The 15894-nt window shown below is 34.2% G+C and overlaps 1 protein-coding gene across 10 annotated transcripts in view; it reads left to right on the plus strand.

Moving 5' to 3' along the window:
• Ccdc169 (coiled-coil domain containing 169) overlaps positions 1-13289 on the plus strand; it is a 48741-nt gene extending 35452 nt beyond the window's left edge. For 8 of the 10 annotated variants that reach the window (XM_005317102.5, XM_040281599.2, XM_040281600.2 and 5 more), the window contains 2 exons: positions 3929-4005; positions 10941-13289. In XM_005317102.5, the coding sequence (XP_005317159.1) occupies positions 3929-4005; positions 10941-11040 (177 nt within the window). In that variant the 3' untranslated portion in view covers positions 11041-13289. The remainder of the gene's footprint in view (positions 1-3928; positions 4006-10940) is intronic. The other 2 variants (XR_013423437.1, XM_078016114.1) reach the window with 2 other exon arrangements.
• The last annotated feature ends 2605 nt before the right edge of the window (positions 13290-15894 follow it).

A 15894-nucleotide genomic window follows, 5' to 3' on the forward strand; every position in this document is an offset into this window, starting at 1 on the left:
AGAGTATCTAGAGGGATCAAGAAAGGATTAAGAGAAAGAGATTTAGGTTTGGGAATTGGAGCCAAAAATGGGATGAATAGTAAAATATGAGAATAAAAGTCAGCAAAATGGTGGGTAAAAGGAAACTTGGACTTGTAGTGTTCACCAAGCTTAAGCAGGAAATGGAGCTAAGGTAGAATCAGTGCTTGTAGTCTCTCATCCATAAAATGGACAGTCAACTTAAACTTCATGGATCTTGACAATGAGTTGGAAGCACTGCTTCCTCCAAAGGTACGGGTACCCATGTGCCTTTCATCTGACTCTATACCCGGCATGAAATATTCTTTTTCTCATACATGCTAATTCCATCTCCTTCAAGGTATAGCACAAACACCACCTCCTTCATGAGGCCTTCACATGATGAAAAGACCACAGATAGTGGAGCCATTGCAAATTTGGGTTTGAATCCCAGCTCTGCACCTAACTGCTGTATGACCACTTCTTTCCTCACCTGTAGAAAGGGAGAATCTTTATGATGTCAGTATCAGTCTCAGGGTTCTGTGAGTGCTTAGAGACATGGTTTATGTGAAGTGCTAAGTATAGTACCTGGCACATTATAGGTTCTAGATTTCAATTAATGGTGAATATTATTTTCCTGTTTTTTTTCTTTCTTGAACACACTAGTCCATATGTATATTCTACATATTGTGTAGTGACAGCACCATCAGAATTTCAAATTGCTTTCTAGATCCTTGACTAATCTTCACTTAGCTGTAGGTTCCTGAGGTCAGTCAGAGTGCCTCATTCTTGCTGTTACTTTACACTGAGCAAAAAGAGTGGCAAATAATCAATGTTCAAAATGATTTGCCAAATTGAACATAGTACAAAATTTATGAATAAGAATTATGGAGATAATGAAAAGTTCAAATCCTTACACAAAAGGTGGTATGTAAAACACTGAATTTTTTTTTTAAAGGTTAAAATTAAAAGTCTTTTGTCCATGAAGCATTCATTTGCCTTTGTTTATCTTTTAAAAAAAATCATTTAGGTGGAATAAGCCTACTCTGACTATACAAGATCACTGAATGTACAATCAAAGCCTATTTTAACAGCTTCCAGGGAAGATGTTAATCCTATCTCCAGTATAATGTTAATAAGGATTTTCACTCTAAACTGAATTGTTAAATTTTTATAGTCAAAGATGGTTCTGACCATGAGGATACTGCAGTGACTGGAAAGGTTAATGGATGATTTGCAGTTCTTTCCATGCTGAATACATGGAAATTGATTCTTTGGTAGATAACTAGAGCTATTTGCTGAATCTGCTTTTTATACTTCTGCAACTATATCTGAGGCTTTGTCTCACTCTCAAACCACTGTTTTGACTGAAACTGAATTGCCCCATCTCAGAATTATTCTAATTTGCACAATGTATGCACAGTATAGGTATTACTTTGTTTTTTAGAGAGAGAGAGAGAAGAGAGAGAGATTTTTTTTAAAGAGAAAGAGAGAATTTTTTAATATTTAGTTTTCGGTGGACACAACATTTTTGTTTGTATGTGGTGCTGAGGATCGAACCCGGGCCACACGCATGCCAGGCGAGCGCGCTACCACTTGAGCCACATCCCCAGCCCCAAGAGATATTTTTTAATATTTATTTTTCAGTTTTCAGTGGACACAACATCTTTGTTTTATTTTTATGTAGTGCTGAGGATCAAACCCAGCGCCCCTCGCATGCTAGGCGAGCGCCTTACCGCTTGAGCCACATCCCCAGCCCATAGGTATTACTTTTTAAGAATACACAGGTACATTGCATCTCTGAAAAATCAAGTGGTAAAACTGACTACAGCTTGTAGCAATACCTGATAAATTTAAATTTAAGTTTCCCATAAACACTGAATTTTGCAGTGGGTCTGAGTGATTGTTGAATATATTGATTTTGGTTTACTCACAGGGAATCTGAGGTGGTTCTAAATTCATCATCAGGCAGTTTTAACTCATAGACTTGTTCTTAAAACACATGAGATAGTACTTCTTATTCTCCTTCCCTGAAAATTCCTTAAAATTCACTGATTTTATCTCTCATGATATAGGTTCCAGACTGTCCCTGCATTTCCATTGCCTTTTGGGAAAACTCTATTTTGTTATTGTTCATTTTAAAATCAAGCAAAGTCTTGTCTCTGTCACACCCATTTTTCTTCTCTGTTGCCTAAGTGATCAATCTAAAATACAGTTATCATGGCATAATTTCCTTTTATAATACTTTCTGTTTGCTTTGCCCAAAAGATCATAGCAGAGCTCCTTGGTGTTGTCAACAAAGTCCTCTCCCAACATGGCAGTGCCTGTCTTAGCCTTTTCCCTGCTAACATCTGTGCTGCATCTAGACCAAATGCTATTTGCAATTCTTGCATCTATCATGCTGCTTTTTAGCTGAGGTCCTTGCTGTTCTTTCTAGGTAGAATATCCTTTCTCTAGTTCTTAACTGGTTACTATTCTACATGTGTCCCCTACAGCCTGAATTAATTGCATCTCACAAGCTGTAAGCTCACAAAGCACCCATGCAAACCTTTATCAAGGACGTTAATTGTAATCTTCTATTTGTTTTGCTATTTCCTCAATAGAAATGTGACTTATTTGTCTTTGTTCCTGGTCCATAATGTGGTGGTGACATGAATAAAGGAATGAATAAAGGACATGAATAAAGGAATGAATGAATTCCAGTACAACACACTCAAACCTGTCACTGTTAGCAAATGATCTAATATCTTAGATCAAAAAAGAGAGATGGCAAGGGGGCAAGGCAGAGGGAGTTGGGGGGTCTATCAGATATAAAATCTAGTTGTTCTTTTTACCTTCAGATTATACACATCTTTATCTACCACTCATGTTTTCCCCTCTTGTCTTAGAGAAAAGGATTCCAGTCTTCTTCCCAAGTCTGTCTGCTGCCTCTAGGACTCAATAATAATTTCCTCTTATTTTCTCTTTTACTGACTATAGCTTATCCTTTGCTTGCAATATGCAACTCTTCCACCAAAATAACAACCAAAAAATTTTTATTTTATTCCAACTTTTCTCATAAAACTACCACCATAGATTTCTTTTTCTCAGCCAAATTTCATGAAAGAGTAGGTATACTCACTAACTTTGCTTTGAGTATACCCCTCAATCTCTTTTCATCTATCTTCTGATCCCAACACTATGGCCCCCGTTTATCATTTCATAGCTACATACAAAGACTCTTCTTAAAACCTGTGGTATTAGCAGTCTTTGCCCACATCTTTGAATATATGCCCTAGCCCCAATACACACAGTTGACTTGCATGACATTTTTTTTCTTGGGTTTTTCTGATGTTTAAATGATGGCCATATCTTCAATGAGTCTCCCATCCCCTAAAAGTTGCTTTCAGCTTTATATTATTGTGTCTTTTACTTCTCTGTATTACTCTTACTGTATGATCTCATTTTTTTTAGTGACTTCAATTGCCATCTCTAAGTTAATCAATTTTAGTTGTTCCTGAATGGAAGATTATATTTACACCATTCACAGAAAGTCACCACTTTTGTATAATGGATGAATTTCAAAATAGACAGAAATGAATATATTAACTTGTCTTTCTGTCTCTGCTGTACTATATCTATGTTTCTATTGTCTTATCTATCATAAAGACAGAGTATATGTTTATATACTTTTACTTTTATGTTTACTTGTAATGATTTATTCTATGTGGATATTTCTCTATATGGTCTCTGGGGATGAGATAGGGGTATTTCCAGAATCTTTAGACGCTTGTTTATACTGGAAATCAGAATTTCCCATTATTATTCAGCTTCTCTTACACATGCTACTAAAGGATCTGGTGGTAAAGGAGTTGGATATTTGACTATTTTTTCTTCCCTCTGAAATTCATCATTAAAGAAGAGGATAAACACTCAGTTTTTTGTATTTCAGGTCTCTGGCGCACATCAAGTTTCTAAAAGGCAACAGATGGATCAACTGCCTAGAATGAAAGAGAATCTAGTGAAAACGTAAGTCTAATTATATGTTTTCTTTCTAATTAATTATATTTGCTTGTGAATGGTAATGACAAAACGGGTGTCCATTACATTTTGGAAGTGGAACTTCTAGATTTTATAGCAACAGTATAAAATAGCAGATGGTAAGAGAACTTAAAAAGTTTGTGATCTCTGTTCACTATTTTTACACTTTTTTTTAAATTCCCAGAAACATTTTTAGCTTTTAAACATGGGAAGAACTTATTTTTTAAACTAAAACAATGTAGTATCCAATGAAAGCTTAAAACTACACCATTAGTAACAGTATAAACAGAATTGAAGTGTCAGCCCTTACCTTTTTAGTGAGGAAGTATGGTCATTTGCAGTGGTCACTGAAATATAGATGCAGTTCTTAAAAATTATTTATTTATTTATTAAATTTTTAATTGATTTTTAAAAAATAAATGACAGCGAATGCATTACAATTCTTATTACACATACAGCACAATTTTTCATATCTCTGGTTGTATATAAAGAATGTTCACACCAATTTGTGTCTTCATACATGTACTTTGGATAAGGATGTCCATCACATTCCACCATCCTTGCTAACTTCTTGCCCCCTTCCTTCTCCTCCTACCCCTCTGCCCTGTCTAGTATTCATCTATTCCTCCCATGCTCCCCCTCCCTACCCTACTATGAATCAGCCTCCTTATATCAGAGAAAACATTCGGCATTTGTTTTTTTAGGGGATTGGCTAACTTCACTGAGGATTATCTTCTCCAATGTCATCCATTTACCTGCAAATGCCATGACTTTATTTTCTTTTATTGCTGAGTAATATTCCATTGTGTATATATGCCACATTTTTTTATCCATTCATCTACTGAAGGGCATCTAGGTTGGTTCCACAGTTTAGCTATTGTGAATTGTGCTTCAATAAACATTGATGTGGCTGTGTCCTTGTAATATTCTGTTTTTAAGTCCTTTGAGTATAGACCGAGGACAGGGATAGCTGGGTCAAATGGTAGTTCCTTTCCCAGTTTTCCAAGGAATCTCCATACTGCTTTCCATATTGGCTGCACCAATTTACATCCCACCTATACCAATAAACATCAAAACTATAGCAGTGCTAATTTTAAAATACTGACTTATTAAGTGTTTCTAATATCCAGAGCAAATTAGGACATTAGAAAATAACAAACTAATGTGAAATTGTATTTTAAAACTCTATCAAAGAGGAATAGTGCCTGATGGAATATACTAACTCTTATATCCCTACTGTGTGAAACCACAGCCACAAATCATTAAGATATCTTTGTTACTGTTGAAAGATTTATTCTAGAGATACTTATATATGTAGATTTGAAAATAAGGCTTTTTAAAGATAAATAAGTAAGTATTCTTTTGGGGATTAGGTTTGGATGATCCCAAAATATCCTAAACAAACTAACAGGTAACTTTGACTATGACCCTTGGCATGTATTTCTTCAAGTAAGAAGCATAAAACTGAAACCAAAGCAGTGGTTCTTAAAAGCAGTAAACTGTAAAGTTTATTTCTTTTCTTTAGTGTGCTGCCTCATTTTTTTTCCTGCTTATGAAAATTTTTTAGAGTGATTAAAGGCCCTAGAGGAAGAAAATAACAAAGCACTCCGTAATGCTCTGGAATAAAAGAACCTAAGGGAAATTAATTTTAGGACTCATTAAGAGGGAGATTATTAAGGCAATGTCCTTTTGAGAAGGAAAACAGCTACAGTTAAGAAAACTAACATATCCAACATTAAGGGAATAATTTTTTTAAAAAACTATGGTATTATATAAAGTTGAAAAATTAGATTCTAGAATATGTAACTGTCAAAGAAAATGCTAACATATAGTAGTAAATAAAAATTATAATAAAAAATAGTATAATGGGATTATGGATGATTTGTATTTATACTCCTAGTATTCTCAATATGACTATGGATCCTTTATAATCATTTAAAATTATCTTAAAAGAGAAAAATTGAGAGAAAATATATCTACAAGATATCTTACAGAAGTCCCCAAGCCAAAATAACAGTGAAAATATTTATGTAACTAATACTATATGATATTTTTTAAAAAGTGAAAATGCAAGGTGGTAATTGAAAATTTTGCACTGGTTTTGGAGAAGATAGAAAAATCTACTTTGTCTCCAACTTCTATTATTTAATGTAGCTTCTATAAATAATTATTCTCAGATTCAGTTTAATCACCAATAAAATGAGGATGATGAAATCCAAATTGAATGGTTGGTATGAGAATCAGGGGTTGTTGAAAAACCTTAAGTTCAGTAAACATTAGCTATAATCCTTAGTGTTACAAATATAAATAATCTGAAAAGTAGCCAAGCATCCATTTGTAAGAAGAAAAAAATATATGTGATTTGAATGATTTGAAACTAAAGGTGCTAACATAATATTCCAAGGGGTACAGTTACTATCATTTATTTAAACCCCACAATACACAGGAGGGTAATATTCTTTCTGAACTTTTGTTGATCTTGGTTGATACCATATTATGACTAGTGTGCTCACATATTCATATATAACTGAAACAATTTATGAAACAATACAGCTCAATGATTTTCAGTATATTTACAAAGTTGTGCAACTGTCACCATTAACTACTTTTAGAACATTTTCATCTTCCAAAAGGAATATTTATCCATTCATCCCACAAACCTTTCTTAATTAATAGTCTTCTTTGCTTCTGTGGATTTTTCTATTCTTGTTATGTCATATAAATGAAAGCATGGAACATGTGGCTTGTGTGTTTAACGTATGTCACTTAGAATAATTGCTTATAGATTCATCTACATTGTAGGATGTATCAGTATTTTATTCTTTTTTGTGATTGAATAATATTCCAGGTATTGGCATATCACATTTTGTTTATCCTTCATCAGTTAATGGACATTTGGGTTATTTACACCTTTTCAGCATTATGAATAATGCTGCAGTGAATTTTCTGCAGAAGTTTTGAATGTATATGTTTATCCTGGGTATATGCCTAGGAATGCAATTGCTAAATCAACTCTAGTCTGTTTATCTTTTTAAGGGACTGCTAAACTCTTTTCTAGAGTAACTATACTGTTTATATTCCCATGTAATGTATTTTAGGGTTCCAGTTTCTCTACATTCTTACTAACACTTGCCATTTAAAAAAACTCTTTTTTAAAAAAATTTTTAATTGGTTGCTCAAAACATTACAAAAAAATTTTAACTCTCCTATATGTGAAGTAATATCTTATGATTTTGATTTGTATTTCCTTTTTACATTGGATATCTTTTATTTATTTTTCTTCCTTAATTGACCAGGCTAGTACCTCTAATATAATATTGAATAGAAGCAATAATAGTAAATATCTTTAAATTGTTCCTGGTCTTAAAGGGAAAGTTTTAAATCTTTAAAAATTATATTGGTCATAGATTTTTGTCAATAGATGCCATTTTCAAGCTTAGTGCTTATAAGAAAATTTATACTTATAAATGTCTGTATTGGAAAAAAAATGTCGAAAAGAACAGACCAAATCCAAAGCAAGCAAAAGCAAAAACATAAATCTAGTTTGCCTCATAGAAAAAAAATTAGGGAATATTCTCTTCTTTTTGATTTTTATAAAGAGTTAGCAAAGGATTGATTTTGTATATTTGTAAAATCAGTGAAGCCATCTGGTCCTGGTCTCAGTGGTTGCCCTGGTGATTATAATTAATATCTTAGTTAGCAATCTACTTGAGATTAAAAACAGCTTGATTCCAAAATTATCCTATGCTCAATTCCCTCCTCCTTTGTGCTGTTGTTGTGCAAATCACTTCCTTTTGCATCTTGTTTCCTTCCATCCACAGATTTCTAAGTATTGTTTTTCAGTTTTTTTAATTTTATTTGTTCTGTTTAGATATACATGACAGTAGAGTGTATTTTGACATATTAGACATACATGGAGTATAACTTAGGATCCCATTCTTGTTGTACATGATGTAGAGTTTCACTAGTCATGTATTCATATGTAAACACAGGAAAGTTATGTATGATTCATTTTGTCTTTCCTATTCCTATCCTCTCTCCCTTTCCTTCATTTCTTTTTGTCTAATGCAATGAACTTCTATCTGCCTCCTCTTATTGTTTTGTTAGCATCCATGTATCAGAGAGAATATTCAGCCTTTGTTTTTGGAGATTGGCTTATTTTGCTTAGCATGATAGTCTCCAGATCCATCCATTTATCAGCAAATGCTATAATTTATTCTTCTTTATGGATGAGTAATATTTCACTGTACATTTATATCACATTTTCTTTATCTATTTATCTGTTCAAGGACAGGCATCTAGGTTGGTTCTATAACTTAGCTATTGTTATTTAAGCTATTGTAAATACTGATGTGGCTGTGTCACTGTAGTATGCTGATTTTAAGTCCTTTGGGCATATTTTGAGGAGTGAGTAAACTGGGTCAAATGGTGGTTTCATTCCAAGTTTTCTGAGGAATCTTTATACTGCTTTCTAAAGTGGTTGCACCAATATGCAGTCCCACCAGCAATGTATGAGTAAACCTTTTCCCCCACATTGTCACCAACATTTATTGTTACCCTTATTCTTGATAATTGCCATTCTGACTGGAGTGAGATAGAATCTCAGTGTAGTTTTAACTTGCATTTCCCTAATTGCTATAGATGTTGAACATTTTTTCACGTTTGTTGATCATTCATACATCTTATTCTATGAAGTGTCTGTTCAGTTCCTTTGGGTCATTTGTTTTTTGGTGTTAAGTTTTTGAGTTCTTTGTATATCCTTAATATTAATGCTTTGATATGGTATCGTCTTACAGGTGGTAAAGATTTTCTTCCTGTTCACACAGTCATTTTTAGGAGTGAGTTATTTTTAATCAGTTAGAAGACTTAAAGTAACTATAAACAAAAATACATTTTTACTATCTTTTATTATGTTTCCCTATGTAACTACTTTTAATGGGTCTCTTTATTCTTCATGTGAATTTGCATTACTTTCTAGTGTTCAACTTGGAAGTCTCCATTTACCATTTCTTATAGGGCAGGTTTGCTAAGGAATAACTCCTCTAGTTTTTGTTTTTCTGGGATTATTTTAATTTCTTTTTTTATTTTAGAATGATATTTTTTGTTGCATTTGAAGTCTTAGCAGTCTTTTTTCCTCAGCCCTTTGGATATTTCATCCCACTGCCTTCAAGTAGACCATGGTTTTTTGATGAGGACTCACTGCTAATTTTATTGAGGATTTTTTGTACATACAGAATTACTTCTCTAAGCTGCTTTCAAGATTTTCTCTTTTTCTTTTAATAGCCTGACTTTGATATGTCTGAATGTAGATCTTTTTGTATTTATTCTTCTTGGAATTTATTGAATTTCTTAGATCAATGTTTTTCATCACCCTTGGGAAATTTTCAGTTATTATTTTTCAAGTATTCTTTCTGCCATGTTTTCTCTCCCCTCTCCTTCAGGTATACCCATTATACATTTGTTAGTACATATGAAGCCCTCTTCACTTTTCTTATTCTTTATTGACCATTGCTCAAAATGAACAACCCTAATTGATCTATCTTCAACTTCACTGGCTCTTCTATCTCTAGTCTGCTGTTGAACTCTTCTGCATGTGTATGTTTTGGTATATCTTTAATACTCATCCAGGAAAATTAGAACTCTGCCTTAGCCTTCATTTTCTGCTTGTGCACAGAGACTCAAGGTCAACCAGAGGCAACAGCTAAGGGCCTTCTCATATCTTTCCTGAGAAGGCACACAAATCCTACGCATGTATGTAAGACACTTGAGTATGGACTTCTAGATTCCAAGCTATCACAGTTTATTAATGCTTACTCCCCTGCTTTTCCTTTTAAGTTTCCTTGTTATTTTTTTTGCCCCTCTTATTTATTGCTATTTACTGACTCAAGCAGTATAAAGTTAAATAATGGTTTCTAATAGTTCCAACAAATGCCCAACTGACAAAGCTTTTTACACTGGATCATCTCCAAGTTGGGTCAAATAAAAATAGCCTTATAATTGGGTAATCACTAGACTTTAAATAATGAAAATTCTCTGGGAACAAATAATGAGGCTTTAAAGGATTTATAACTTCATTCTGTTTGCCTCCTATGGTGTCTTTCAGACTGTTGGTTTTCACTATAATTGAGGGATATTTATTTTCAAGGCTACTACAGAGTTATTCAGGGAGGTAAGAGGTGAGGGGCAAAAGATAGGAATGGGGTAAGTTAAAGAAAAACTACATATCTCAAGAGTTCTTACTGAATTTCCACTGTTTTTGTTGTTGCTTGTTGTTTAATACCCCAGACTTCTAAGAAAATTGCTTCTCAACATTTTTGAGTTTGTCATTGCTTTTATGGAGAAGAGAATTTTTCTCCTTTGTGAGGAGGAAACCAACAGGTCATTTTTGCTGACATCGGTCTCTAATTTGTATGTTAAAAGCATATTGCAGGAGATAAAAGTGCCCTCTTACTGTCTCAAATAAGAATATAAGCAAGATTAGTTTTATATACAAAGGGATAAGAGGATCCTATGAAAATTTAAGGACACAAATTCATAGATACTTACTGCTTTACTATCCCTGTTCTATTTTATAGCATCTGTATTTCTATTTCCTTAGCTTCAATTCAGTTATCAGGGTAAATATAAAAAAAGATGCAAGTCATTTCTCTTTAGAACTTTCCATGTTAGAGCACTTGAAGGGCTTCTTCCAAGTGTTTGGTGAATCTACCCTGGAGTTGGCTGCCTCTTTAGTTGTGGTGAGATGATGTGGTATAAAATATAACTCTCTAAAACTGAACTTTAAGCAATAAATATGCATAGGAAGATTTCCATGTGAAAGATGGAACAAGCTGCAATGTACAGTTCTGCATGTGTGGTACATAGTGTTTTTGTTATACATATTGGTGACTGAAAAATCATGATCAATGTATATTTTATTTCAGGGGGAGATACAATCCAGTTCATCAGAAGACAGTGAATGCCAAGAAAGGACCAGTAAAAAAGATTGTAAAATCAAACCACCTTCCAAAACTCAATCCATAATTCCAGAACTGGGTGGATTTCTATTACTTCCTTCTTTTTTTCCATCTGTACTATTCAACTGGTGAAGTTAATGTTCGATACATTTTTCAGGAATGAATAGATAAGAAAGAGCTTCCAAACTTCTCTTTAGCTCTTCTTCCAGAAGTTTATTCCTTTGTCTGCATGAATGCATTTTTCTCTAGTAACCCTGAAATATCTAATAGAAATACTTGTGATTTTTAAAATATCTTAGAAAACCTCAAGTTTGGCATCATTATACTCACTTTTTAATTTTTTTTTTTTTAGTTGTTGATGTACCTTTTATATATATGCAGTGCTAAGAATCAAACTCAGTGCCTTATGCATGCTAGGCAAGTACTCCACCACTGAGCCAGAACCCCAGCCCTATACTCACTTTGAATAATATATTCACAAGCTGTCCTACAGTAACATTGCTATTTGGTTTCTAGTTGTCTGTTAGCTAAAAATATGAGTTTATAAAAAGATTTTGCTGTTTTAGGCTATGTCATGCTTAGCTTTTAATTCACAGTTTAAACAAAATTTCAAATCAAATGCATGTTAGATTTTGACTGATATATTATGGTGTTATGAGAATAGTCTTCAATCATGAATCAGCTTGTTTATAGTCCCCATTCTGCCACGAAGTAGATGATCTTGGATGGACAAGTCCCTTTATCTCATCTTTAATTTCCTATTCCTCTAAAATGATTAAGGCAATATAATTTTCTAAGGTTTCTTATCATTTCTAGAAAGTAAATATTTAATCATTAGATTCTGCCACTAAACATGTAGTGATTTAAGTCATTTTGTGATATTTATTAATTCATAATAATGGTCTAGTTCTTTGGACCAAAGAGGTAAGTGTAGTTTTCAGCTAATGGTCTCACCTATATCTAGCGCTAAATCTAAATTCTATTCAGTATCACCAGTAATGAATACCAAAGGTATTTCTACAACCATCTCTATAGATGTTTATTTTCTTTAAGGAAGAATATACAAATTTCATATAGCCAAATAATTTTTATGTGACTTTAAAATGTAATGCAGAGAAATAAAGTAACTTCCTGTAAGTTGTTCTGCTTTGGAACTTTTTAGAAATATTGTCACCTGATCTTACGTAAACTACAGGTATTAGATACTGTGACCCTTATTATTACACAAATGCTAGATTTTTATGTCTTTTAGTATGTTTCCTGGCCTTAGTAGAAAATTGATTATTTAAATAATGTAACAAGTATAATTATCAATGAAAAATAAACAAATTTGTTTCTTTTATACAGAAGTAAGCCATTTGGTGGCCAAATGGAGGAACATTTGACATGGAGGAACATTTGAAGTTATCTCAAGCACTGGGACAGTATTAGTTAAACATCTTATCATGGGGATTCCTCTCATTCAGATGTTAGTTCTACAGGAGCTGTTTTGGGATACTTTCTGCATGTTAGAAAATGTGTAAAACGAAGTGATGGTATGTTGGTAGGAATAGTACAAAGAAGTTGTAAATGGGGGACTCTTGTCTGTATTATAATACCTGTTTGCCTTTCTAATTTTCTAACTTGAATTAAATCACTTTTTATGTTCCCATTTAAAAAGCTGGGAATGTTTACACTCACAACTTCATAGGGATTTCTGTGAAGATATAAAATGTACCTTCTATTTGTTTATTTCTTCATAACCCTTTTCTCTCTGAGAAGAATATGAGTTAACTTTTACTAAATATAAAGGTGTAAAAACATTCACAACATAAAAGATAAAAATAAAAGGTAAAGCTTTGCAAGAAACCCCATCTAACTGAAGCTTTACCTTTAAGCCTCCTAGCTGCCAGTACAAAGAAGAAAAGAGTTACATGGTTATCATTTTTTACAGAAGTAATATGCAAGTAGAAAAAGGTTTTGTGAAATTAAGTTCTGAAGGTAATTTGTCATGTAAGGGTTTTTAAGAAAATGTGATTTTTATAATAATCAAAGAAAGATAATTGTTTGATATCTTTTATTTTGTTTGATATTCAAATATGTATTGACATCAATATATCATTTTTTTAATTGGAAAGTTTAGAATTCATAAAAAACAGTAAAATAGTAGATTAGTAAATCATATTTAATGTATTTCAAAGCTTTAATTTTATATTAAAATGAGTATAACAATATTTAATGTATTTCAAAATTTAAAATACCTAAATGTATCACAAAATATAATCAATTACCATTTATGAAAAATAAAAGTTCAGATCCAAGATGGCGGGTAGAGGACTGCTGCATTCTGTGTCGCTCTGTGACCCTGGGACTCAAGTAGTGGGAATATTGTTTCTCTGCAAGTGATTAGAGGACTCCCAACAGCTGTTCCCATGCAGTAATCATGGCCACTGTGTCACACGCTGCAGTGCAAAACTCCCAGCCACTCACCCATGCAGGACCTCTGTCTGAGTGCCCAAGTAGGGCCACCAGCATCAGCACCCATACAGGAATCCCAGCCACAGCTCCCACACAGGACACCCAGCCACTGCCCACATGCAGGAACTCTGGCTGCCCCTCCCTTGTGGACCCCCCATCTACCAATCTTAAACCAAATAGCTGCTATTAAGATGTTTAAGGTTTTGTCACAATACACAGAAATGGTAAGTTATTAGATCTCAGAAAGCGTGAAAGAGGAATCTAAATAGTTGGTTAGTAGCAGGAGAAGAGAGAGAAAGTGGTTTTGGGGATACAAGTAAGTGGGAAGACAATAGAGTACAAAAAACAAACAGAAATATATCCCAAGATGGAGGTTTCCCTGGTCACCTCCATCTTGGAAAACTGCAACCACTGCCATAGTCCACTACATGCAGTAGCCTACACCTGGGGATAGTACACAGGGTCTGGAGATAGCTGTCAGCCACAACACAGCATGCCACAGAACTGTTACCTCTGAACACACTGCCCCTCACCACTATCTAGCCCCACCAGACTGGACACCCTATTGCTGAAAGCAGCCACCTTCATCTTGGGACACCTTCACTGCCATCTTTAGTTGGGGCAACCCCCAACTTGGAACACTGGCTGGGGCTTAAAAGCAATATCAAGGTAACTTTTGTCCCCAACTCCCCCATCTCCCTGTCATTCCCTAACCTGCCACAGTGCTTGCAGCTACGCCATCAATCTTGTAGCTCACAAAACCTGGTTCTGAACTGCCCAATACAAAACAACTCTCCAGGACAGGTACACAGCCTGCAGAGCACAGCCCAAAGACCTCTGGAGAGAATGGTTCTGATTGGGAAGTATAAAGGGAGGGGATGAGTGAAATAGTTTAGAGACCAGGAATTTGAGGTTTACAGGTGATATGAGGAGATAAGACTAAGAGCACACATCATACAAGCAGGCACCAAAGGAGATCCTTGGGGTGCAGTCTCCCATCAGGGACAGGCAAGTGCTATAGCCCACCTCCAGGAGCTACGCTCCCAAGACCAACCCTCCCACCCTAATAACTTTCATCATCCTGAGGGTGGAGTTACCAGCAAACAACAGACAACCCCACCTATTGGACAAGAAGGGTAGTAGGAAAGATACTGATCTCCAGCAAAAACAATCCTTGTATTTTCCTTCAAGATTTTTTTTTCTCTCTTCTCTCACCCTCACATCCCTGACATTTTTGAAACCAAGTACTTTTCATGAATTAGGCTACTGAGGACTTGGATGTATGAATACTATACTACAGTTGTGTTATATATTCTTTTATCTCCTATTTTTACATTTTTTATTTTTCTTAATATTTGTTTTTTGTACTCTATTGTCTTCCCACTTACTTGTCTCCCCAAAACCACTTTCTCTCTCTTCTCCTGCTACTAACCAACTATTTAGATTCCTCTTTCACGCTTTCTAAGATCTAATAACTTACCATTTCTGTGTATTGTGACAAAACCTTAAATGTCTTAATAGCAGGTATTTGGTTTAAGGCTGTATATTGTTTGTATTGGGATCTGTTAATATGGTTCTCCCCTTGAAAGGAGAGGTATTAGAATCCAGCAGGGACACTATAAGCCTATAGGGTAAAAACTGTAATGCCTCAGATTCACAGTGCTAGAAGGAAGACATATTAACAACATAAAAAAACAAAAATGAGGGATAAAATTGCCCCAAACAAACAAAGATACTATATTATCAGAATCCATAGCCAGCACAACAGAAAAAATTACTGAGAAGGAGTTCAGAGTGTACATAATTAAAATGTTCTGTGAATTAAAGGAGATATAAGAGAACAAATACAGGCAGCAAAAGATCATTTCAATAAAGAGCCACATAAGCAAATACAGGAAGCAAAAGATTACTTCAATAAGGAGATAGAGGTTCTGGGGGAAAAAAAACAACAGAAATCCTTGAAATGAAGGAAACAATAAACCAAATTAAAAACTCAATAGAAAGCACCACCAACAGAGATCACTTAGAGAACAGGACCTCAGACAGTGAAAACAAAATATATAATCTTGAAAAGAATATTGGCCACATGGTGAAGAAGGTAAGATACCATGAGCAGGATATTCAAGAAATATGGAATAACATAAAAAGATCAAATTTAAGAATTATTGGGATAGAGGAAGGCATAGAGTTCAAACCAAAGGAATGAACAATCTATTCAATAATATCAAAGTTTTCCAAACATGAAGAATAAATCAAATACAAGAGGCTTACAGGACACCAAATGTATAAAACCACAACAGATCCACACCAAGTTACATTAGAATGAAAATGCCTAGCATACAAAATAAGAGAATTTTAAAAGCCACAGAAGAAAGGATCAGATTACATATAGGGGAAAACCAATTAGGATATCTGCAGATATTTCAACCTAGACTCTGGAATCTAGAAGATCGTGAAGCAACAT

This window comes from Ictidomys tridecemlineatus, chromosome 6 (genome assembly GCF_052094955.1).
Source record: "Ictidomys tridecemlineatus isolate mIctTri1 chromosome 6, mIctTri1.hap1, whole genome shotgun sequence".
Taxonomy (NCBI): domain Eukaryota; kingdom Metazoa; phylum Chordata; class Mammalia; order Rodentia; family Sciuridae; genus Ictidomys; species Ictidomys tridecemlineatus.